The sequence below is a fragment of the Gossypium hirsutum genome, chromosome A07 (assembly GCF_007990345.1).
Source record: "Gossypium hirsutum isolate 1008001.06 chromosome A07, Gossypium_hirsutum_v2.1, whole genome shotgun sequence".
Lineage (NCBI taxonomy): Eukaryota > Viridiplantae > Streptophyta > Magnoliopsida > Malvales > Malvaceae > Gossypium > Gossypium hirsutum.
The window spans coordinates 25,234,543-25,260,127 of NC_053430.1; the positions used below are offsets into that span (position 1 = coordinate 25,234,543).

Sequence of the window (25,585 nt, forward strand, 5' to 3'; positions counted from 1 at the left end):
TGTTCACCGATCAAACAGACATAAATTTCAAACTGTAACACCCCAAACCCGGCTTGGACAGTATGGTTGAATCTGGCGATGTCACACGAGAGTGTTTTTGAAAACGCATTGACCTTAAAATCGTTCCAATTACTAACTTTACTTAGTTCTAGAAAACATATTTTAATTGATTTGATTTAAAAAATTTCTTTTGCGTGGAAGCTTTTGAAAACCCTATAAAATTTTTGGAAGCCGTCTCGTGTACGAAAACATTAGCTTTTAGGAAGCGAGTTTAGTATAAAAACCCAAAAACCGTTCAAAAATCAAAATAAAGTCCATAAAGTTCCAAATTACATCAACCAACTCGAAACATAATTAAAAAGAAATAATTACCGGAACTGAATTTAAAACAGTCTAAATATGTGTGGCCACCGTCGAGTCTTCCGTTGTACCGAACCGTCAAGTCTGGGGATTACCTACACAGATTAAATAAAAAGGGTGAGTTTTCGCAAATTTAGTATTTAATCCCCTCAGAAAATATACACAATAGCGGAAATCAGGCATACATCTAAATATCAGATAACTTGGGCCTGAACCCTTTACAGAACCGGTGTGAACCTTAGTCCACTCAGATACAAAATCAGATACGAATGGGCCTTAGCCCATCTCAGATAGATCATGTATAACAGAGCAAAATAATAAATTCCTACCCACTAGCCTCTACACGCCAACTCCGTTTAACCCTACACACCATGTGGGGATAAAATCGACCCACCCATCCCTACACACCATGCTGTATTGAAATACGACACATAATCAGATAATTGCAGCTGTGCTGCTAGATATCAAGCTTAGGAGCCTTTAAGAATACTTCCTTCATATACAATAACCCAACCCCGATGCAATGCAGTATACAATACATGATGTGCAAATAGGCAATTTACAGACCATACATACAAATCGGTCTACATGATAAGAGTAACATGCTAGAGCACATATAACATATAGTCAGATCATGTAACCAGGGGTCGAGTAACTCTTACCGACCCTACAGTAGGTCCCAGTCGACTTGGGCGACCCGAGCAACCTTCTAGAATATTTTAGAAAATTGGGCTCACACGCCCATATGGCTTGCTCGTGTGGGCCCACACGGCCTAAATTGGCCTTGATCGTGTGGATCACACGGTCTGGCCCAGAATTCCACACACCCGTATGGTTCATCTGTGTGGGCTTACACGCCGGCGTGGCCCACACGGCCCAATAGGTTAAGCCTGTGTGTCACATACGGCCTCATCGGCCATCACATGATCATGTCATGTGCCCGTGTCTTGCGCGCACTGCTTGGCTCGTCGATTACATGCCCGTGTGCTTCCACACGGCCTACCACACGGCCGTGTGGCATCGACAAAAAGGTTTTTAACTTTCGTCAAAACCTCGTTTCTCGTGTTTTTAGGTACACACCTGATTTTGATTGAAGCTAAGATGAACTCTGAGCCTTCCGGAACTTATATTTGCCTAAAACTACTCAGTTAGACACTCAATCATCGAATTAAAACAATCCAAACGGATTACTCAATCGACGAGCGATCGAAACTTACCCCTAACACTTCAAATCTGGTTTGCTAATGAAGCAGCACGAGAAGAGTCTTGATCTTAGCAAAGCGATGCTGCCAAAACATCAAAATAATTATCCTCAATCAAAACTTAACGTCATAATTCACAACCACAGGAGACTACTTACCACAGTCATTCAATGAAACGTCACAGGTGGGGGAGGGAGAACGATTGCCGACCAAAAAGGAAGCAAAAAAAGAATGAAAAGAAAAGGGAGAATTTCGACTGGGGAATGGGAAGAATGAACAACAGAATTCCTTCAAGAGGGGAGAGAAACTGAATTTTTTTCAAAAAGTTGCTGGCTAAAGTTAAACTCACCCCAAATCCCTTAATTTCCTTCTACTTCCATTCCCACACTCCCCCACCACACACCACTACTTAGAGTCCCTAATCAGCACAACGCTATCCAATACTAGAAGTAAAAATACAACATTTGCCATCCTAAAGAGTCGAACCCAGGACCTCCTTCACACCAACACTCCACTTAGCTACCAGACCAGTAGGCCCATTCTAACATATTCTTATCAAAAATTAAACATAAGCCTATTGAGCAAGGTTAAGGCTTTATTTAGAAAAATACCAAAATTTGCCCAAACTAAGGCTTGAACCCAAGATTTCTTAGACACTCCCAGAACACTTAACCACTAAAGCAGATACACACTTGTATCCTAAATTCACAGAAACAAAAATATAACTTTTAGGGCGTTACAACTCTACCTCCTAATAGAAAATTTCGGCTCTGAAATTTACCTGATCAGAATAAATGAAGATACTGTTGACACATCGCATCCTCAGGTTCCCACGTAACCTTCTCAGTGCTATAGTTTCACTACAGTACCTTCACTAATGGAATGAATTTCCTCCTCAGAACCTTAATGTCATTGTTTCAGATCTGCATATGACTTCTGCATATCAAAAGTCGCTTTTAGTCGATCCCAAATTAATCTAACTTTATTTTCAGTTTCAGAAACCAATTCTGGACCCAAAATACGTCGCTCACTCAACTCAATCCAGCATAAGGGAGTACGGCACTTAAGACCTTATAGTTCCTTGTAAGAGGTGCCATCTGGATGCTAGACTGGAAGCCGTTATTATAGGCAAACTCTTCTAATGGCAAGTACTCCTCCCAACTGCCTTGGAAATCAATAACATAGCTTCTCAACATATCCTCTAGTATTTGAATCACCCTCTTCGACTGACCATCTATCTGAGGATGGAAAGTAGGACTAAAGTCTAACCTCGAACCCAAAGCCTCATGCAACTTTTTCTAGAATCGAGATGTAAAATGAGGATCCCTATCAGAGATGATTGAGACAGGTACCTCGTGAAGTCTCACTATTTCAGAAATGTAGAGCTTAGCTAATTTCTGCAGGGAGAAACTCGTCTTGACCGGAATAAAGTGAGTAGATTTAGTCAATCGATTCACGATGACCCAGATAGAATCTTTCTTAATTGGTGTTAAAGGTAACCCACTAACGAAATCCATCGTTACTCGCTCCCATTTCCATAACGGTATCTTAGCCGGCTGCAGCAAACCCGAAGGTAACTGATGTTCAGCCTTAACCTTTTGACAAGTCAAACATCGAGCAATGAAGTCAGTAACCTCACACTTCAACCCTGGCCACCAGAATAATTCTCGCAGATCTCGGTACATCTTGTTCCCGCAGGGATGCATAGTATAAGGGGCTACAATGCGTTTCCCTCAGAATCGATTGTCTTAAAACCCCATCATTCGGTACACAAAAGATCGTGAAAACACAATACCCCATCTTTATTAATCCCAAATTTCATAGTAGTACCACTCTCAGCCTGACAGAAAAAAAGCTCTAGAGACTTATTCCCTATCTGTTTATCTCTGATCTAATCAATCCATGTCAGTTTAACTTGAAGTTCTACCAACAGACTCTCATCGTCGAAGAGACTAAGTCGAGCGAACATCATTTTTAGATTGATCATAGCCTTACGGCTTAACGCATCGGCCACCACATTGGCCTTACTAGGATGGTACTCGATAGTGCAGTTGTAATCCTTAAGCAGTTCAACCCATCTACGCTGCCTAAGATTTAACTCATTCTGGGTGAGGAGATGTTTGATGCCTTATGATCAGTGTAGATGATACACTTCTCACCATACAAGTAATGCCTCTAGATTTTTAGAGCGAAGACTATCACTGCCAACTCCAGATCATGCATCGGATAGTTAGCCTCATGAGTCTTGAGTTGTCGAGACTTATAAGCAACTACATTTTCGTCTTGCATTAGAACACAACCTAGACCCACATGTGATGCATCACTGTATAGCACAAAGTCTTTACTGGGCTTAAGTTGTATCAAAACAGGAGCCCGAGTTAAAATCATCTTGAGCTTATCAAAGCTCTCCTGTTGTGCATCAGACCAAACGAAAGTGACTCCTTTATGCAGTAGCTTAGTCATGGAGCCGCGATCAAAGAGAACCCTTCTACGAAGCATTAGTAATAACTTGCCAGCCCCAAAAAACTGTAGATCTCAGGCATATTCTTCGATTGTTTCCAATCCAACACAGCCTCAATCTTATAACGATTGACTCGTATCCCCTCAGCAGAAACTACATGTCCCAGAAATGTTACTTCCTGAAGCCAGAACTCACACTTGCTGAACTTCGCATACAACTGTTTCTCCCGAAGAATCTGTAGAACCACTCTGAGATGCTCATCGTGCTGATCCTCTATCTTAGAATACACCAAAATGTCGTCGATGAACACCACTACAAAGTGATCCAGGTAGGGCTAATATACTTGGTTCATTAAATCCATAAATGACGCTGGTGCATTAGTCAAACCAAAGGGCATAACTAGGAACTCATAATGTCCATAACAAGTCCTAAATGTCATCTTATGCACATCGGCCTCCTTAACTCTCAACTGATGATAGCCCAAACTCAGATTGATCTTAGAAAACACAGAGGCCACTCTGAACTGATCAAATAAGTTATCTATCCTTGGAAGTGGGTACTTATTCTTGATCATTAGCTTGTTCAACTGACGGTAGTTAATACACATCCTCATTGTCCCATCTTTCTTTTTCACATAAATAACAGGTGCTCCCCACAGAGACACACTAAGACGAATGACCCCACGATCCAACAACTCCTGAATCTGAGCCTTAAGTTCCATAGAATTTAGGCAACAAGGAAAAATAATGGAAAAGGAGAAAGACAGCAAAAAGGGAGAAGATGAAAAGAGAAAACTGAAAATTTTATTTTTGGGGAAAAAAAAGAAAAATATGAACAGAATAATTCGATAAGAATCTCGATAACCCCAAAATCCCTTAATTCACTCATAAATTCTCTCCATCAAACTTTCACTACTTAGATTTCCAATACAACTCAAACTCTCAACCACCAAACCGAGCAAAAATAATCTTTCTTGCTCACGCAGGGATTCAAATACAAGACCATCAGTAAGCCAACACACTGCTTAACCACCAAACCAATAGGCCCATTCTGATATAAGCTTATCAATAATTAAATAAAAGTCTATTGACCAAATATTGGGCTTTATTCATAAAAATACCAAAATTTGGCCAAGTCATGGCTTGAACTTAGGACCTCCCACACATACCCATAACACTTAACCACTGAAGCAGATACTCAATTGTGTCATACATTCATAAAAACAAAAATTTAAATTTTGGGGCATTACACTTTGGTTTCTTTAGTCTGATGGAGTATTCAATTTCAAAGTTGGCACACATATCGTCTTCAACCTTTTATTGCAGTCCTTGACAGTAAGAGGCACATTAAATCTCCTAGTTTTCTTTATTACATTGTCATCATCTTCATCTACAATGGTCATTACCTTCCCTTTATCAATTGCTTTCTTTGCTGCACATATCAATTTTCTTTCTAATCTACCAAACACAACTTGAGTGGATTTTTAAGACAGTACACATATCATAATATTAGATCATCTATATTATACATATTCATTTTTTAGAGGCTTTTGATTTAAAAATATAAGAAAAAAGATAAAAAAAACCCTTAATAAAAAATTTAAAAAAAATCAATTAAGCTCTTAGGAAAAAGTGCACCCAAACGAGCCCTTAGTGGTGAAAAAAATCAATTAAGCCCTTTAGTTAATAGAAACCATAGTTGATCAATAATGGATGTTGATGTGGTTAACGGAAGCAACGAGAAACTAGCACATGGAAACCACCTGGATAAGCATGTCATGTCAGCATATATTTTGTAAAACCCCGAACCCAGTCTAGACATTATGGCCGAATTTGGCCATGTCACATGATAACGTTTAAAACTAAGTTGTTACGATAATAGAATTTTCATTTGTTTCCACTTATTGACCCCAAAATTGTTATTTATCCAGTCAAACGTTTTAACAAATTTCGTTGCGAAAGCTTTTAAAAGTCGTTTTGAGTAATCGCGTGTTTAGAGAAAACTTTTTTTTAAACCTAGTTTTTAAATGTCTTAGCAATTATAAATCCATAAAAAATAAATAATAACCTAAATTAAGTAAAAGTCCTAGAAAGTCCGCAATTTACATCAAGAATTAACCCAGAAAATAATTAAGAATTAAATATCCAAAGTTGAAGTTAAAATAGTTTAATTACGTGTGGCCACCGTCAAGTCCTCCGCTGCACCGATCCGTTAAGTCTGAGGATTACCTGTACAGATTAAGCAGAAGGGGTGAGTTTACGTAAACTCAGTGTGTAATCCCAATACAAACAAACAAACAGTAAACAAATATTCACAGTCTGGGCCTAAGCCCTTTTCAATATCAGTATCAGTTTCAGTTTGGCCTTAGCCCATTTCAGTAACAGTAAGCATTAGGGCATTAGCCCATCTCAGTAACAGATATGCAGGTATAAGAATCCTACCCAACCAGCCTCTACACTCTATCTCCGTCCAACCTTATACTCCATGTGGGGATATAATCAACCCATCCATCCCTGCACTCCAAATAGCATCGAATGCGGCACTAAACAGTGATTTGCAGCCGAGCTGTAAGTAAGTTAGGCTCAAAGCCTTTCAGTACACTTCCTTCAATCAATATCAAACCCCAACCCGATGCAGTGTAGCATACAATTATGTCATGCTTTCTCATATTACAGTTCATATAATATCAGTTCATTGAAATATTATCATGCTCAAACACTTATATATGTTTAACAGTCATTCAGTCATTTCATACAATTAAGGGTCTAGGTAAACTTACCGACCCTACAGTAGGTTTACAGTCGTCTCAGGTGACCCGTGCAACCTTAGCAACAAATCAGTGAAAATAGGCTCACACGCCCATATTGTTTGCCCGTGTAGGCTCACACGGCCCTAAATAGCCTTGGCCGTGTGAATATCACGACCTGGCCCAGAATTTCACACGCCTGTGTGGTTTACCCATGTGGGGCTACACGCTCGTGTGGCCTACACGGCCCAAATTGGTCGAGCTTGTGTGTCGCACACGGCCTCGTCTGGCCATTACACGACCATGTCATGCGCATGGCCAGGCTCGTCGATCACACGCCCGTGTACCGTCACATAACCTACCACACGGACGACCACACGCCCGTGTGGCATAGACAGTAAGCTTTTTTGGCTTTTCACCGAACCCTATTTTCTACGTTTCGGGTACACACCTAGTATCGATTCGCTGCAACAACACTCTCGAGCACTCCAGAACCTATATTTGACCAACCGAAACCCAATTTCAATCACTTAAACCTATACTAAACCAGTTTATCAAGAACATGTATTCCCAAATATTCCAACAACTCTTACCTTGGATGTACAATAATGAAATCGCACCTCCTCGATACCGATTAAAACTCTGTAGCCGCTTAAAAGTCTCCTAAACACGAAACCATTCTATTAATCACCGATTTAAGAAATTTAAAACTAAAACACGCTTACCCCAACTTACTGGAGTAGATGAACTCAAAGATGGCTCCCACAATGATGATTTGCAAAAATACAGAAACAACAAAAAGTAGGGAAAATCGAGGAAAATTTTTGGCTATAGAGAAAAATATGGATGAAAAAGAAAAGAAAACCAACAGAGGAAGGGAACAGCGTCGGTTATAGAGAAGATTTTTGAGGAAAACTGATTCACTCAATCCATTACCCATATCATCTCAACCACCCACTACTCAGTTATCTGATATAACTCAAACTTTTCATCACCAAACCGAACAAAAATAATCTCCTTGCCCATGCAGTGATTCAAACTCAAGACCTCCAACCAATTAACACTCCACTTAACCACCAGACCAGCAGACCTATTTTGTTAATTACTTACACACTTTTACTTATAAGCCTACTAACTAGGGATAGGGTTTAATTCATAAAAATATCAAAATTTACACAAGTCAAGGCTTGAACTTGGGACCTCTCACATATACCCAGAACACTTAACCACTGAAGTGATACACAGTTGTGTCACACCTACACAAAAACAAAAATTAAAAATTTGGGGCGTTACATATTTAAAAAAACATTAAAATTTACAAAAAATGCATGTTTAGAATGAATCTGGACAAATGAATATCTAGATTTATCTGAACGTGGATATCTTTGTCAAGGCTCATTCTAGATGTGTTTTAGATATTATAAAAATATATTAGAACATTGTAAAATTTATTAACAATTGTAAAAATTATTGTTAAAATTTATAATAATTATTAATATATATATAGGAATAACGAAACAAGCTAAGCCTAAAGGATAAATGAATAAGGAAAGGTTGATACTTTGATATTTAAGGTAAACTACATAAATATTCACTTGATTATTAAAAATTTTCTTGTAAGGTCATCTGACTTTAAAAAGTTATAAAATGATTACTTGACTTATTCTTTCGTATTTTTTAAAATTTAAACCTTTAAATTGCTAAAAGCCGACTGATGTGGTTGTTAACTTAATGATTTTTTTAACCTTTATTTTTATTCCACATAATTTCCATATCGTATTATAAACAAATCATTTTAACCCAAAACTACAACATTTTCATCTCCTCCTTACTGATAGTAACAAGAAATCATCATTTTCAAGAATTTTGAAATATTTTTTTTCATGTTGAAAATCATGGGTTTTTGAATCAAAGTCGATTGAAATGGGTTCACTTTTTTTTGTAAGGAATCATTGAAGCTCTCCAAAATAACTCATTATCTGATAATTTATGTTTTAAATTCATTATATGAATAAAAGCATCCACTGAAAAGTTAGGGCTAGTTTAGCAATGCTTCTAAGAAGCACTTTTGGGACAAAAAGCACTTTTGGGATAATTTTTTTTCTTAAAGAAGATGCTTTTGAGAGAAAAAAATGTTTCTCAAACACAAAAAATTGGCCAAATGTAGAAGTAGAAATTTTAAGCTTTTGTTGCAACCAAAATCACTTTTGGGTGTTGAATTACTTTTTCACCCTCATTTAAACACATCAACGATATTTTTTTTATTACCATACACCAACCAGAACAACTTTTCTCTGGTTCTTTCAACTTTTGTAGTAGTTCTTTGAACTACTTTCTCAATTTTTCCTTTTTATGGTTCTTCAACTTTTGCAGTAGTTCTTTAAACTATTTTCTCTTTTTTCATTTTCTTTGAATAGAAGTCTAATTTGTGAAGTAGCAGTGGAAGAGGACTTGCCCTTCTTCTTCAAAAATACATCTTTTGATATTTGTTCCTTTAAGGTATGTTTTTATTGTTATTATTTTCTTACTTTTCTACTTTCTCCGTGAGAGGTAAATGGCTTTGGTCTCCATCTAAAAATGGGTTTTGTTTGGCCTCATTCTATTCACTTTGTTGTTCTTAACTCTTGACAAGCTGTATAGGATTTGCTTTTGTGTTCATTGATAGTATAATATACAGTAATTTGTTGATTATTCCCTTTTAAATTCCTCATCGAATGCTTGAATTTACTACTAATTTTGATCTATAAATGAATATCAGTAGTGAATTTACCTGAGCTATTTGAGAATTCCCTGTCAAATTTCTATGATTTGCTCGTTTGCTTCGCTAGCTGAAGAAGCATGTCCACCAAAAGCACGAACCCAACTAAACTCTCACTTGTACGCTTTTAGATATATGTCCATATACATAATGTTTAACTTGTGAAATACTTATCTAAAAAAAATTGTAAAATTCATGAACAAACATAAATAATATTGTCGTATGTATGGGATGATTGATATATACAAAATACATTTAAAGATTAATTATTTAAATTTTAAGAATTTTTGTCATATTGGTTTTCAATTTTTCTATATGTGATCATATATATATTTATATAATAGATGGAAAGTACATAGGTCGTTGAAGTTAATGGTGAAAAGGTCAAAGCAATGTAGGATAAGAGATTAATAGAAATATTTTGTAATCTTTGTATTAAAGAGATATTGGAAGGCAATAGACTTGATACTAATTTCACAAAAGAGGGATGGCTAAAAATAACGGTAAACTTCGAGACTGAAACAGGCAAGACTTATTCACAAAGACAATTTAAAAATAGGTGGGATGCCTTGAAAAAAGAATGGAAAACTTGGTAAAAGCTTAAAGGCAAAGATACTGATCTAGGGTGGAATCTTATAAAAAGAACCATTGATACATCAAATGATTGGTGAGAGAGTAGGCTAAAGGTAATTAATAATTCTTATCATTTTTTTCTTTTCTTATTTATGAGGTTATTATTAGTTTTTTATTAAAGTATCAATTTATATATAGGTTGTGCCTGAAGCTCAAAAATTTAGAACTTTGAGCATTGATCCTAAATTCGAAGGGAAGTTGGATCAAATGTTTATGAGGATAGTTATCACTGGTGATAAAGCATAGACACCTTCTTCGAGTATACTCCCTAGTGACTTTTTTGAAGATTTTGACAATGACATACTTGGAGAGAATGAGGAAGAAAATACGATAAATGATGTTCACATTTCAAGTCAAGTGGGACGTGACTTTGATGAAAACAATCAAAAATGAAAAACACTTGAGGTAGGAACTTCACACTTTAAAATTAGAATTAAGAAATCCTCAAAAAAAATTAGAGAGACTGTAAGATTGTCTAGTCAAATTGAAAAATTATGCAGTGCAACTGACAATATGAGTCAAGCCACATCTAGCTTGACTCATGTTATGGATCCATATGATATTCTACAAGCAATCAAAGTGCTTGATAATTTGTAAGAGGAAGTTCTAGAAGCTAGTTCGCTATATTTTTTTATCATTGAAATTATTAATCAATAAGGACAAGCGAATTGTGTTTTTATCAATTAATCCCAAGATTAGAGCTTGGTGACTTAAGACGGAAATAAAGGAGAGTTCAAAATTTTTTAGGGTCTTGAGATATCTACTATGTGACTTATAAATGCCATCCATGTGTAATCTTTGTTTGACTATTTATTTATGTGTAATCTAGTTTTATCAATAGTTGTTTATGTTTGGTTTTTGGATATAGAATTTGTTTACAGGTGATGAGTATGGTTGACAATTCTATTGGTGACGGAAGTGATGATTAAAGGGAAAAGAACAACGCATGAAAAGTTTTAACCGATTATTTCATGTTGTATCTTCTTCTGTGTAATGATATTATGAGAAGTATATATTGAAGCAACTATACATGGATTCAAAACAATCAGGTGAGTCATGGATCTGAAAGATCTTTGATGGTCATGAATCATGTTGCATGATTAATTTTAAGATGTCAAAAATTGTATTCACAAGCTTGTTGGGAGTTTTGGAGACAAGATACAATTTCCAAACTTCAAGAAACATATCTTCTCGTGAAATGTTGAGAATTTTTTTTGTACATCTTGGGCACTAGTGCTAAAGTTTCTCAATGTCGAGAAAGATTTCAAAGGTATGGAGCAACAATAAGTTGACACTTTGTAATTGTGCTTGAGAAAGTTTCAAGGATGACTATTAATATAATTGCACCCGATGATCGTTCTTTTAGCTCAATACTCGAACAAATACATAACGATCTAGATATATGTCGCATTTTTAAGGTAAAAATTTAAAATTATATTATTATATTTTAATATTTTTTAACTAAAAATTTGCATGAGACTAGTATGATTTTTTGTTCAGGATTGCATAGATGCAATTGATGGTATACATATTGCCGCTATTTTTCTACCAAATGAACAAATTCCCTACATTGGAAGAAAATGTGTCCCAACTTAAAATGTTATGGCAGTATGTGATTTTAATGTGTTTCACATTTGTTATGGCTGGATGGGAAGGATTGGCGCATGACACTAGAATATTTCTTGATGCAATTCGAGATATAAAATACAAATTTCCGCACCCATCAAATGGTAAGATATTTCATTTATTTCTTTTTTAAATAATAAAGTATAAGTTCTTTAATTGTTAATTTAAAAAATAAACAACTCTTGAATTAATTGTTTATCATATTATGATATGTAAGAAAATATTATCTTGTTGATTCTGGATATCCTCAAATGAACAATTATTTTGGACTATATAGAGGGAAACAATATCATTTACCTGACTTTCGTAGAGGTAGACCTATATATGGTAAAGAAAATATATTCAATCATTTACATTCATAATTACGTAGCGTGATTGAACACACTTTTGGTGTTTTGAAAAAAAAAGTGTCATTTTAAGGGATAAGCCAAGTTGTAGTTTTGAAAAATAAACTATGATTGTTTTTGTCACAATGATGATACACAATTTTATCCAAAAATATGTCGGTTGAAATGATACAGATTTTATGGAATATGAAAATATTGACAGGGCATATGAGAATATTATTGATCCAAAAGATGTGCATAATGGAGAAAGTGACGATAATGGTGAATCAAACAATTCAAGTGATTATGAAATGGAATTAATAAGAGATGCCATAACTTGTAATTTAATGAGTTCACTTTAAATTACAAATGCTAATGTAAAATTTTTAATATTTATATTAAGCATACAATTATTTTAATATCTAATATAATTTATATATTCAAATTACATTTTACAAAAAAAAATAATACAAATTATTTTAAAATTTCTAATTCATGTCTTAAAATATTAATAAAAAGTTATAATAAATTTTTTTATATTTTATTTTAATCTAATTTTATGTATTTCGTATATAATAATATTAACGAATTTTAATATCATTTAAATATATCTTTTCTTCTTTAACATCATCAGGTCTAAAATAAAAGTTTTATCTTTTTAAAAGTTTATTTTCACAATAATGCTAAACACTTAAATTTTAAATCAAACCTTTCAAATTTACTTTTCTAATAAGCACTTTTCCATAGCACTTTTTAAAAGCACTTCTCACTTTTCTAATAGTCAGGTTTGTTAATTGTTAGTAATTTAACGATTTTAGATTTAAGAAAAGAGAAGCAATAAGTCAAATGATATTTTTGTATTTTTTAAATTTAGATGATCTAATAAAAATAATTTAATAATTGAGTCATCATTTATATAATTTATATTTTTTATTAAAAAAATTGTCAAAAATAAACAAATCAAAACAATAATTTTGTAATCTTTGGTCTTAAAGACAATTCTTCGGTTTCTTAGTTTTTGTTTTGTTTTTCTCAAGTTGGTTTATTTTTCATTTCAAATCTTTTTGGATTTTTCTTTTTCTCGTGGTATAAAAATAAAAATAAATTTAAAATTTATTCATTTTGATTTTTTTTGGATTATTTTAACTTTTCGCCTTTAAATTTTAGTTAAATTTCTTGCTTTTGGATGGAAAATTAATTAAAACATTAAAATTTTAATAATATTGATGTGACCACAAACGTAATAGTCCACATATATTTTATAAAAGTTCAAAAAATATTTAAAAAATCAACAAATTTTAAAAAAAAATTCATAAAAATCTTATAAAAAATTATTTATGTTAACAATGGAGTATATGTAAAATACCACATGAGCTGTCACATCAATGTTATTAAATTTTAACAATTCATTTATTTTTTTATAAAAAGAAAGTAATTTAACTAAAAGAAAGTAATTTAACTAAAATTTAAAGGGTAAGAGCTAAAAAAAACCTAAAAAAATAAAAATAATTAAAAGAATATGATTTTTTTTTTCATTTTATTCCTTCGATATGTAAGTCTTAGCTTGATAAAATTTTTTACGTGCTTTTAAATTTTCTTTTAATGATTTTGGAATACTTTGCTGATCGAAAGCATAGAATAATTGAATCCATTAGACTAGGCTATCTGCAAGTGAAGTGGGATGGTTAGACACTGTATATATATATATATTTGTGTAAAATTTCATTTTAGTAATTGATTAGTTTATTTTCTTGTATTATGCGGAGTAAGTTGTATATATTAAATTTATAATATTTTTATAATATTAGTTTTTTTTTAATTTTAGTAAATTTTAAAAAAACATTAATAAGTTGAAAAAGTAATTTCATTATAAAATATATATTTTTAAAAATATTTAACTAGAATAATTTATATTAATGTTATTTAATTTTAAAATAATATAAAAATTCATCATGATTTGAATATTAATATTAATAAGAATATATTCTAATATAATATTATTAATAATTTATTACAGGTTATTTGTTATAGATATATTGTTAATTTATTTTATTTTAATGTTAAAATTATCAATATTCAATTTTTGTAATTTTATATTTATCTTTGTTTTGCGCAATGATATAATTAACTTTTACTATATTTGAAAAATATAAATTTAATTTGATAAATGTTATTAATATGTGTCTTTTGATTTAAGTTTAATAAATTAATATTCATTAATTTTAATATTATAACATTAAAAATTAATTCAATTAGTCGATTAAGTCTTACCTTGATTGGCATTGACATTGTTTTCAATATAGGAGGATGTGGGTTCGAGTGCGTTGAAGCACGCTATCCTCCTATTTAAAGATTGGTAGAGGAGCTATGAATAGTTTTAATCAATGATACTTTGATTCTGTTATATTTGTAATAAATGATTTTGACAATTTTTAATAAATATATATATCAATATTCAAAATGAACTTGAACACCTATTTGTCAATGTTCATTTTGGACGAGCATATTTAAATCTTTTTTAATTTTTAAATATGTGTTGACGCAACATGCTTATTCACATGGTATAACACATGCCAATTTTTTATTGCTTCCATCAACCACATCGATGTCCATTAATAGTCAAACCGATCAACGCCACTTTTTGTTACTGAGATGGCCTAATTATTTTTTGTTGTTATTGAAGGCTTAATTAAGTGCACTTTTTCTCTAATAATTCAATTGATTTTTTTAAAATTTTTTTACTAAGGACTTTTTACTCCCTTTTGCCATATATATACTAATAATAAAACTCTTGATTGAGTTGGTGTCACAATTTAATCCCTTAATTAAATTTTTTTTTTAAAAAACAACAAATATTGTTATGAAGGCGATTCTTATTCAATATTTTTATTTATCTTTGAAAAATTAAACCGATTGTTCTTTTTTGAAGTACTTAATCATTTTTTTAAAACTATAAAAAATTAGAAAGTTGTGCAAAGAAAGCTTTCAAATACTTGAATTTGAATGTAATTACTTGTAATTACATATTTGTGGTATGTTTGGGTAATTATTGTAATTAGTTGATCTATTAAATTGAGTATAATTGAAGCACTCAAATTACATTATTCATTTCTTAAAAGGGAGGCTGAGAATTGATATAGTTATCCAAGTGATTATAACTAATTATACTCAAATTTAATTACAATAATTTAAATTTAAATTTAAGAATTTTTTTTATACAATAACAATAATATTTTAATTATATATTATTTTATTAATCTCATTTAAATAACACAAAAAAGTTATTGACATAAGATAATTTCACATATATTTAATTTACTAAGTATCTAACTAAATTACATCATACCTATTAATATAAATTGTTTATATTAATTTTAACTAAATTACATGTACTTATAGTTAATTATGTATATTTGGCCAATGGTCAACTGATGATGAGTATATGGTTAATATCAAAGATGGACTAACCTAATAAATATGGAATGTTAAAAGTAATTTGATAAAATTGTATAAAATGTTCATTTTCTAGTTAGCTTCATTAGTAATTTTATTGCCAAATGCTTTTTGGACTAACATGTTATATATGATTTGGTTTTAAATTTTTACTTGTTTAAAGAATTTTTTCTTAAGTATTATGGATAATTTTTTTTATAATAATCAATATTTTAAAATTTAAATTATATAATTATAATTTATACAATCAAACATATAAAAATTACGACATATTTATACTACATCAATTGAATTAAATTGAAATTCTTTATAATTAAAAAAAGTGTAATAATTACCCTAATATTTTAATCCAATTAATCTATAAATCTCTAATCACATATGAAAATAACTACTCACTTTGCATAAAAACTAATTAAAAATAAATAAATTTTCCGTCTGATACAAACTTAAAAAATCAATAATCAAAGCAAGTGAAAGATTTGCTTTTGACTAATTTGACTTTGTTAACGACGCCGTTGAAAGGAAAGCAGCACTCACCCGACATCCGCTCCACCCAAGGCTCCGATTCACTGGGCCCCGTTTAAATAAACAAACAAATAGGGAGGTCACTGTCCACCGCTTTATCAGGTCACTAAATCCCCACTTCTTACTCACCAACTCCACTCTCGACCACCTCCTCTCCCGGTCACCCTCCCCCTATCCATTAAAAATTTAAATGCAGCCCCCTCCCCCCTCCCATTCCTTCAATTTCGTGGCCAATCTTCCATGTATACCCTTCTTATTTTCACTTCCTTTCTCTCGATTGTTTGTTTCTTCTTCTCGCATTCTCTGCTGTTATCTCCCTACATTTTGGTACGGTTTCCAACTCAGTATCTGGGATTCTCTATCGTTCTTTTGGTTTTGAATTTTGTTTATGATTCCTTTAATTTAATTCTTATATGATTGTTGCAAAGTTGAATGATTTCTTGACCACTTCCTTCATTCTTTGCTTTTAAATATGCTTGTTTGGCGAGAAAATCTGGAAAAGGTCAAAGCAACTTGAATTTCAAATTAGATTTTCTTTTTCTTGATTTTTATGCTATGCAATGTTGGCATGACTCAGCCTGATATGAAATTTATTTGTTAACTCTTAACCATTGTTTATGTAATCTCGGTTAAACATTTTATAGTTCATTTCTTTTCTATTGCCAATCACAATAAGTTCCCTGCCCATGAAATCTTCATCATTTTAATAAATGCAATTTCTGGAAGTTATATATTTTTAAGAAATACTATTAGAATATACTTTCTGTTTTTTTTTCTCTCTTCTGCGTTAAATCCTGAAAATTAAATATTGATTTATTGCTAAAAGGTTGGAATCTATTTTTCCAAAATGAGCATTTTTTCTTTCTGATTTTTTGGCCGGAAATTGAGGAATTTGTAGGTTTTTTTTTTCCTGTTAAAAGAAATATTTAGTTTACTCCAAAGGTTTCCTTGTTATAAAATTTTATTTAAAAGTTTATTTCCCCTCTTCTGCTCATTTCATACTCCTTTCCCTATAAATATAAATTTACATATACATACATGCATATATACGTACATACTGATAGCTTTTCTCATACTTTTCTTTCAGTATCAAAGTTAGTCTACATTTTTTTAAAGAAAACTCTTCTGTTTCATTAATAACATGAACTGTTCTTTTTGGCTTATCTTATTTATTCCTTTTTCGGTTTCCTTATTCACGAGAAGTGTTGTTCGGACTTCTATATGTTCTATAGTTTGTTCTTCTGTTGGGTGTTGTTGTTGTTCTTGCATTTCCTTGACATATTTTAGATTTTTTTTCTTTACAGGTTGTGTTCTAACGAGTCCAATTGAAGTATGTGTGGCAACTTGGATACACCATCCTCATCTGAGGAAACCAAGACAATGGAATGTCTAACTGGAGCGGTAGGTAATAATTGTTCGTTCTCTGTTTTGCTTGAGTTTGCTGCTGATAATGATGTTGAGGGTTTTCAAAGATATATGATTGCAAGTGATGTTTCTTTGGTTGGTGAGGTTGGACTTTGGTATGGTTGCCGGAAGAGCTCCAAACAGATGGTCGTGGAGCAGAGAACTCCGTTAATGATTGCTGCTAGGTACGGTAGCGTCGATGTAGTGAAGTTAATTCTTTCCCTGTCAGAGGTAGATGTCAATCTCTCATGTGGCCCAGATAAGAGAACTGCTCTTCACTGTGCTGCTTCGGGCGGGTCTATTGGAGCTGTAGAGGTTGTCAAGTTGCTTTTACTTGCTGCTGCTGATCCTTGTGTCACTGATGCCTATGGCTGTCGCCCTTCTAATGTTATTGTTGCTCCTTGGAATATGCCCCAGATAAAAGTAGCCCTTGAAGAGCTCTTAAACAATCATGATCCTGTTTGTCTTGAGAAATTACATGATAGCGGTTCATCAGATGTAAAGATAACTGCAGTTACATGTAAGACCACTGATAATATTGTTTCTTCTGCTCAAGAGAAGGAGTACCCTGTTGATCCATCTTTTCCTGATATTAATAGCAGTATTTACAGCACTGATGAGTTTCGTATGTTCTCGTTTAAGATCCGGCCTTGTTCTCGAGCTTATTCCCATGATTGGACTGAGTGTCCTTTTGTGCACCCAGGTGAAAATGCTCGAAGAAGAGACCCAAGAAAGTTTCATTACAGTTGTGCACCATGTCCTGATTTTCGTAAAGGGAGCTGTAAGCAGGGAGATTTATGTGAATATGCTCATGGTGTTTTTGAATCCTGGCTGCACCCTGCCCAGTACAGAACTCGAATCTGCAAGGATGGCACAACGTGCCAACGTCGCGTCTGCTTCTTTGCTCATAGACCTGAGGAACTGCGACCACTTTATTTATCCTCTGGATTAGGCATTCAGTCTCCGCAATCTGCTGCCTCTTCTGTGATTACAATGGATAAGATAGGAATTCTGAACCTTTTGCCTGGTTCTCCGTCAGCTTTGACAGCAATATCAGTGTCTCCATTTTCTCCAGCCATGTCACCCTCTGCTAATGTTATTTCTCAAGCACCAACGGGTTGGCCTCAACATGTTCCAACTTTGCATCTGTCCGGAAGCAATCTTCAAGGAAGCCGTTTGAGGTCCTCCCTCAATGCAAAAGACATGTCAGCCATGGAACTTAACATGTCACGGGATTTTGAAGTGCATCAGCGGCGCTATCTCAGTAATTTGTCCTGTTTTTCACAACCACACTTGGGGCGTAAGTCTTCAAATTTAGATGGGCTTTTTTCTACTGAGGTCTCTTCTACTCGATGTCCTAATCAAGTGACTGCTATGCCTATTTTATCTCCTGTGCTTTCAGCTAAGCTAGAGCAACAACAAAGAGTGTTATCTCCAATTGAAACAAACATCTTCTCTCCCAAGAATGATCACCCTCTCTTGCAGTCTGCATTTGACGCTTCCTTGTCAGAAAGAATTTCAACTTGGAATGTGGAGCCTTTATCCCCGTTGAACTCCCTATTATCTGCTTCTACTAACCTTGAGAAGCAGCAGCAATCACTTCACAACTTAAGCACACAGGAACTTGGATATAAGCTCTCAAACGATCTCGAATCAAAAGGTGTCACCGGTTCCCTTTTAAATTCTTGGCCAAAAAGGGAGACGCCCAATTGCAAAGTAGATTGGCCAATTCAAGAAGATGAATTTAGTCAGTTTCATAAATCATGTTCTATTTTGCATCATGGCATGGAACCTGCAGTTTCATTGGTTCAATCAATGGTGAAAGAATCTCCATCTGTTCCGACCACACTGGCAACCTCAAGCAGGACTCTTCCTGTTGAGGGTTCTAATTCTAACTTCCGTGGCAAACTCGGTGATCATGAAATATTTCTGGCATTGTGTAAACAGTTGCAGCTTGACAAGATTATGGCTTAGTGAAGACATTGGTTTTGCCAAGCTGCTCTATTAAAAGGGAAATTGTTTATTATTTTGATTGGTGGTGGTATGGGAATTAACAAGATAGAGAAAGACAATGTACAGTGAAAATAATAGTTATTGGCCCCATTTATTTATTGTCATCACAGGACAAGTCAAGAAGGGGGGGGGGGAGGTGAGAAATTGAAATTACCTGTCTGAGTTACTTGTGAATAGCCAGCTCTAGTAAGGCAATTTTCTCACTTCCTTTAGTTTCATTTGTTCGTGGAAGAAGTTACATATTTCATTCGGATAAAGTTTGCCATCCATAATTCTTTTTATTATTTGAATTATTTGTTTTCGCATATAAATTTTCAATGGATTATTCCCATTTAAAAGTGTTTCGTCCTCTCTACTTTTCCTTGTTTGTTTCTTCATTTTTGATATATTAAATCTTAGCCATGGGTCGCCATATTTATTGTGGGGATTACTGATGTGAAGATGGAAGTATTTTTGTTTAGAACCCCTGCTCTTTTTTTGTCGATAATGAGGAATTTTGTATTCTTTTGTTTGAAAGATATATGATTATTGACCAAAGAAAAGATATAGGTATACATAACCTGCTTTCCAGAGGATAGTGCTTGATCCTTTTAAGGTACATGTAGAATTCGGATATGATGTCTACGGACACAATAATAACATCATTGCAGGGCAGGGATTTGATGATATTCATAGGACAACTTGCTTGTTAATAGTTTTCCTAACATTGTTTCATGTTTTAGGTTTTGTCTTCGTTTGAATGAAATGATCAGGTTCAACAAGAACTGCAAGATAAAAGGGTGAGATGCCCATGTTGAGTCTTGGAAGGAGATCAATCATCATTATTCTTTTGGGACCATTTTTTTCTTGAGGAACTCCATTTTTACTTATGTGCCCTTTTGTTTCTTTGTTTTTTTCTATTGTCGTCATATGCATTTTGATTCAAACTCAAGACTTTACAAGACAAGTCTATTATATCTCTTCAAACAATACCAGTTGCAGTTAGCATTTTCAACATTTTGCTTATATCATTTTTATGAATTTCATGGAACATTTTCATATCCTACTCCTTGAATAGTTTAATTGTAAGATGAAAACTCATTAGACTATCTCTTCTTCAGTTCCTACTTTGGATTTAGATGATTTTTCCATTTTAGAGGGGTTAACAGATTAATCAGAATTAGAGTTAAATTTGGCATAGAAACAATCAATAAACAGAGGAAATGGATGTCAAGTAGTCTCTCATTTACATTACAACCTGAAAATGATTGAAAATACAGAATGTTCATGAACAAACATGAAAACTACATAAAAAAATGGATTTTTAAAAAAAAAATCACGGTATATTTAAAATAACCTAATTATATTTTTATATCTATTTTTTTATAGATTTAATTATAGTTTTTTAATTTTATTAAAATTTATAACATATACTTGGTGGTTTTTTTTTTTTTTGTTTTTGTTTAATAGGGTATGCTTCGAACAAAATTCAAGATGAAGAAGCTCGCAGATGGATAGAAAATAGAGTTTCAGAAACAAACAGCCACAAAAGAAAGAACTCAAGACATCAAAAAGATGGTAAATATATACATGTTTCTCCTGTTATGTAGAATGAATAAGCAAGATCATCATAGTATTTTTATATCCTAAGCAACTAGAGAAGCAATGTAACAAGGACTAACATCAGGATTAAGGCCTTGTATTAGTAAGTGAATAGTTCCATTGTGTGGACATGAAACAATAACTTCTTCCTGCCAATTTCCATATCGGATTTATGGACTTTCAGGATCTTGCAAGTACTTCATTTGATAGGATGCAAATTTGATATTGGCACTAGGTCAAAGTCTTTTTCTAAGTGATGCATGTAATCAATTATTTATTTTACTTCGAAGTAGCCACGTTTGATGTCCGCATCCGATACATATCTAGTCTTGAGAAAATGTAGATATTATCCGTATTGAAGCAAAACCTATTGTCCAACACAAACACGGAACCAGGTTATCATCCCCAAAAATATCAGCAACCAAAGCTCATGATCAACACCATGCTTCGTACAATAGATGATAACATTGCACCTCTCATTTCTCATAAAGTGGTCATTTTAATGCCAAATTTTACTAGTCATGAACCGTGCCGGACTTTAGATGTACTCATCATTGTGCAATATCCAACGAAGATCAGGAACATATCCTATTTCCTTAATTGACTGCAACAAGGAATTCAAATTTGCATAGATTTTGTCTGCCATTGGGTGTGATCTATCTCCAGCAGCAAAAGAGTGAATCTGGCTTCTAACAACGATCCAACTGATTCCAGGAGGCTTTCTTAAGCCCTTAGCTCTGAGATGTCTTCTCATTTCTCTGACCTCTGGCCAAAGACCTGCAGCAGCATATACGTTACAAAGCAAGACATAATTTCCCGGGTTCATTGGATCCAATTCAACAACTTTTTCAAAAATGGCCTTGGCATCTTTAGTGTAACAATGATCTCTATAAGCACTAAGCAGAGATCTCCAGATTGAAGCATCTGGTTTGATGGGCATTGATTCAATGAACTCTCTAGCCTTGTCTAACCTGCCTGCACGACCAAGCAAATCAACTACACATCCATAGTGAGCAAGCTGAGGGGTGATGTTAAAATCATGAACCATTGAATCAAAAAGCTGCAGTCCTTCCTCTATCATACCAGAATGGCTGCAAGCTGATAAAATAGATATGAAAGTTACTTCATTTGGTTGGAAACCATCCTCTAGCATTTGCGAGAAGGCAAGAATAGCATCATAACCATGACCGTGCATTCCGTAACCCATTATGATAGCATTCCACGAGATAATATTTCTCCTTGTTAAGGTTTCAAAGATTTTTTCAGCATTTCTCATGCTTCCACACCTTGCATACATTGTTATAAAAGCATTTTGAAGAGACAAATTGTGACCTAAAGAGGATTCCCTCCGTATCATGTAAGCATGCAAACAACGACCCTGAGGCAAATGAGCAAGATGGGTGCATGACGAGAGGATATTTATTATTGTAACTGGATTGGGCTCCACTTCAGAAACCATGCGTCTAAATACTAAAAAAGCTTCATGAGCTTGGTTATTTTTAACATAGGTGGAAATCAAAGCATTCCATGAGATCAAATCTCTACCGTGTGAACTCTCGAAAAGATTCATAGCTGTAGTTTCATCACCGCAGTTAATATACATATCTGTTAATGCGGTGTTCAAGGGTGCATTCACCTCTATCCCTTGCTTTATAACAAAACCATGAAGTGACCTCCCAATATTCAGACAAGTTTCATCTTTGCATGCAGCAAGGATTGAAATAATTGTATAAGAGTTAGGTTTAACATCAGATTCTCGCATTATACCAAAGGTTTCCCATGCCTCAATACCCAAATTGTTCCGAGCCAGAACTAGGATCAATGTGTTATACGAGATTACATCTACATTACTCATCTGACCAAAAACCTTTCTGACAGAATCCATACAATTTTGTTCAGCATACATATTTAAAATTGCATTCCCAATATTAATATCCATCCCCATCCCAGTCTTGCATGCATGTGCATGTAAGCTTCTACCTTTTCTTAAAGCATCAGCTGACTCAGCACATAAAGAAAGCATAAGAACAGTAGTTCTCTCATCCTCCTTGTTGCCTTCAGTTCGCATTTTAATAAACAAGCTAATGGCTTCGCCATGATAGCTGTATTCAATATATGCAGATATCATAGAATTCCAAAGAGCAACATCACGTGTGGGAATACCATCAAATAGTTTACATGCTGACTTCAAACATCCAATCTCTGCATACATGTTAACCAATGCATTTACTATGAACAGGTCATTGCTATAACTGCACTTAATAGCCATTTGATGAATTTGATCACCTAATTCAAGAGATCCAAATTCTGCAGAGGCTTGAATGAGAGCCAACACTGTAACAGAATCAAATTCGATTCCATCCATGAGCATTTGTTCAAAAAGTCTCAAAGCTTTAGAGGATTCTCCAACATTAAAATACCCCATAATCATAGCATTCCAGCAAACTGTATTCCGAATGGCCATCAAATCAAACACAAGATGAGAAGCCCTCACATAAAAAAAACTCAGGTAAAAGCCAATCAAAGCAGTACCAACATGAGCATCCAAATCAAACAACCCATTCCTCAAACAATAACCATGAATCGCCTTTCCTAACCTCACTTCCGCAACCTTGTCACAGACTAAAATCATCGCTACCAACGTACGAGAATTCGGCCTAAAACCCTCTCTTTGCATCGTCATCACCAAAAAAACCACCTCCTCAAATTCCTCACACCCCGCATATCCTGATATCATTGCGTTCCATGAGACCAAATCCCTCTCACTCATTTCATCGAACACCTTACGCGCGTCTTCAAGGAAACCACACTTACTATAAAAGTCAATAAGGGCAGTCCCAACTCGAACATCCTCGATCAAGTTAGTGTCTCGAATACTCGAGTGTATTCTCTTGCCAGTTTCAATGGCATTGAGCTTCCCGCAGGCCTTTAAAACCAAAGGCAAAGTGGCCTTATCGGGTGTTAAACCCAGAGATTGCATATGGGTAAATGTAGAGAGAATTGCATGGTCATTTTTGAGCTTGGTTTGGTGTTTGATTATTGAATTCCATGCCTTGTTGGTTTTATTGTTGGGAGTAAAATGGAGGGTTTGGAGGCTTATCAGCATCTCATTTATGATTTTTAGTTGGAGATAAGGGAGAAGGAAGAGAAATGGAGTCCAAGCAGAAGATAGACCTTGAAGGGAGGTTCAGGGATAAGCTATTCAGTTGTAAGCTTAGCAAAATGTTCTGTCAAAGTACAGTAGATTAAAATTTATTCACTTCTATATTTAAAAAGCTAGATTAGCTGATGCAACAAATCAAATTGTTACACATGGTATGTTAAATGTATCTCCTATTGATATATAATGATCAATTTTTACTCATAAAAATAAATAGAATTTTTAATAAAAAGGACTAATTGTTATTTGATCTAACATATATAAAAAGGACTAATTGTTATTTGATTTAACATATATGAATTAGTTGTTCATTTTTTTGTGTAAAGGGCACAAAACATAATCTGACTCCTAATATAAGTGTTACGGGTCACGGGTCACGGATCAAAACTTAACGAGTGCACACCAAATGTCTCATAGAGGTTAATTGATTAAATAGAGTTCATTTGACCCATATGAATTATGGGCTCGAATTTGTGTACTACATGAAGAAATCCATTTATTCGAAGCTTTAGTGGCCTAGTTAAGCACTCTAGTAAAGCTAGAGTTATCATGGTGAATTTTGTAATTCTAAGGGATAAGATTTTATCGTGTTTAAATCTCTTGGGACTCTTATATTATAGATAGACTTGAATCTCAATCATCGATGCCTAATCCACTACATTAGTATTTCCCTATTAAGGATTTTCTCAAATTCACTAATTTGATAACATTTAAAGACTAAGTTTAAACCTTACAAACTTCCTAAAAGTTTTTATCCCAACCTTAAGACACAAACCCTTCTCAAAGAAATAAAAATGAGAAAATAAAGAAATAACCCTTACAAAATTAGAATACTTGCAAATTAAGCTCAATTACAAAGAGAAACATTTGAGCTGAATGAAAATAATGAAAGCTCACAAGTGTTTAAAGAAAATTATTGAGAATGGTAAGCATAAGGTTATTCTTTATTAATCTTTAAGCTTGATAATCTTTCTTGTGCTGTAGAACCATTGGAAGATGGTATTTATACCCCTACTAATTTCCATCTGCTGTGGTTGTTGGATACATGGATAAAGACGTTGGGGATGAAATAATCAGTGTATTTAATTCACCTGCAATTACGAGTATCAATTCTGGCTAAAGAGGTATTGATATTTTTGGCATTTAGTGTAAAATTCAGTGACCATTGGAGCTAAAGATATCAATACCAATGGACTTTTATCGATACCATATGAAAAAAGCATCTATATTGGACCGATACTTAGCTGAATTAGTTGAGAAACAAAATGTCAATTTGGTACCAATTTTCAAAGGGGTATCGATATTTTTGAAACTATTTATACTTGACCAAAAGATAT

The 25,585-nt window shown here is 33.7% G+C and overlaps 3 protein-coding genes and 1 long non-coding RNA gene across 7 annotated transcripts; 2 read left to right on the forward strand and 2 right to left on the reverse strand.

Annotated features, from left to right (window-relative positions):
* Positions 1–3,453: 3,453 nt before the first annotated feature.
* On the reverse strand, positions 3,454–4,744 carry LOC121203685 (uncharacterized). Its single transcript, XM_041074123.1, has 3 exons — positions 4,472–4,744; positions 3,765–4,088; positions 3,454–3,666 (listed from the first exon to the last, which is right to left on the reverse strand). The coding sequence occupies exons 1-3, from the start codon at positions 4,742–4,744 to the stop codon at positions 3,454–3,456; spliced, it is 810 nt and encodes a 269-aa protein (XP_040930057.1).
* A 4,319-nt stretch (positions 4,745–9,063) lies between these two features.
* Positions 9,064–11,525, forward strand: LOC121232239 (uncharacterized). The gene is made up of 2 exons (XR_005930589.1): positions 9,064–9,268; positions 11,029–11,525. It is a non-coding gene; the product is annotated as an uncharacterized lncRNA (long non-coding RNA).
* Positions 11,526–16,300: 4,775 nt separating this feature from the next.
* LOC107953076 (zinc finger CCCH domain-containing protein 56) lies at positions 16,301–21,322 on the forward strand. Of its 4 annotated transcripts, none has more exons than XM_016888300.2 (4): positions 16,313–16,417; positions 17,395–20,102; positions 20,230–20,286; positions 20,957–21,322. In XM_016888300.2, the coding sequence occupies exon 2, from the start codon at positions 17,423–17,425 to the stop codon at positions 19,466–19,468; it is 2,046 nt and encodes a 681-aa protein (XP_016743789.1). In that variant the 5' UTR covers positions 16,313–16,417; positions 17,395–17,422; the 3' UTR covers positions 19,469–20,102; positions 20,230–20,286; positions 20,957–21,322. The 4 variants fall into 4 exon arrangements, with proteins under 4 accessions (XP_040973786.1, XP_016743789.1, XP_040973787.1 ...); XM_041117853.1 differs by having other exon boundaries at positions 17,395–18,794; positions 18,897–20,286; XM_041117854.1 differs by having other exon boundaries at positions 17,395–18,014; positions 18,198–20,286.
* Positions 21,323–21,342: 20 nt separating this feature from the next.
* Positions 21,343–24,366, reverse strand: LOC107953075 (pentatricopeptide repeat-containing protein At4g39530). Its single transcript, XM_016888299.2, has one exon. It carries the CDS (start codon positions 24,192–24,194, stop codon positions 21,627–21,629), a length of 2,568 nt encoding a protein of 855 aa, XP_016743788.2. The 5' UTR covers positions 24,195–24,366; the 3' UTR covers positions 21,343–21,626.
* Between the last annotated feature and the right edge of the window lie 1,219 nt (positions 24,367–25,585).

Coding starts and splice junctions, on each gene's coding strand:
- LOC107953075 (XM_016888299.2), bottom strand. CDS start 24,194: ATGCTGATAAGCCTCCAAACCCTCCATTTTACTCCCAACAATAAAACC.
- LOC121203685 (XM_041074123.1), bottom strand. CDS start 4,744: ATGGAACTTAAGGCTCAGATTCAGGAGTTGTTGGATCGTGGGGTCATT. Junction 4,089..4,471: donor TGAGAGTTAAGGAGGCCGAT/GTGCATAAGATG, acceptor TGAGATCTACAG/TTTTTTGGGGCTGGCAAGTT. Junction 3,667..3,764: donor TGCATGATCTGGAGTTGGCA/GTGATAGTCTTC, acceptor CTCCTCACCCAG/AATGAGTTAAATCTTAGGCA.
- LOC107953076 (XM_041117852.1), top strand. CDS start 17,423: ATGTGTGGCAACTTGGATACACCATCCTCATCTGAGGAAACCAAGACA.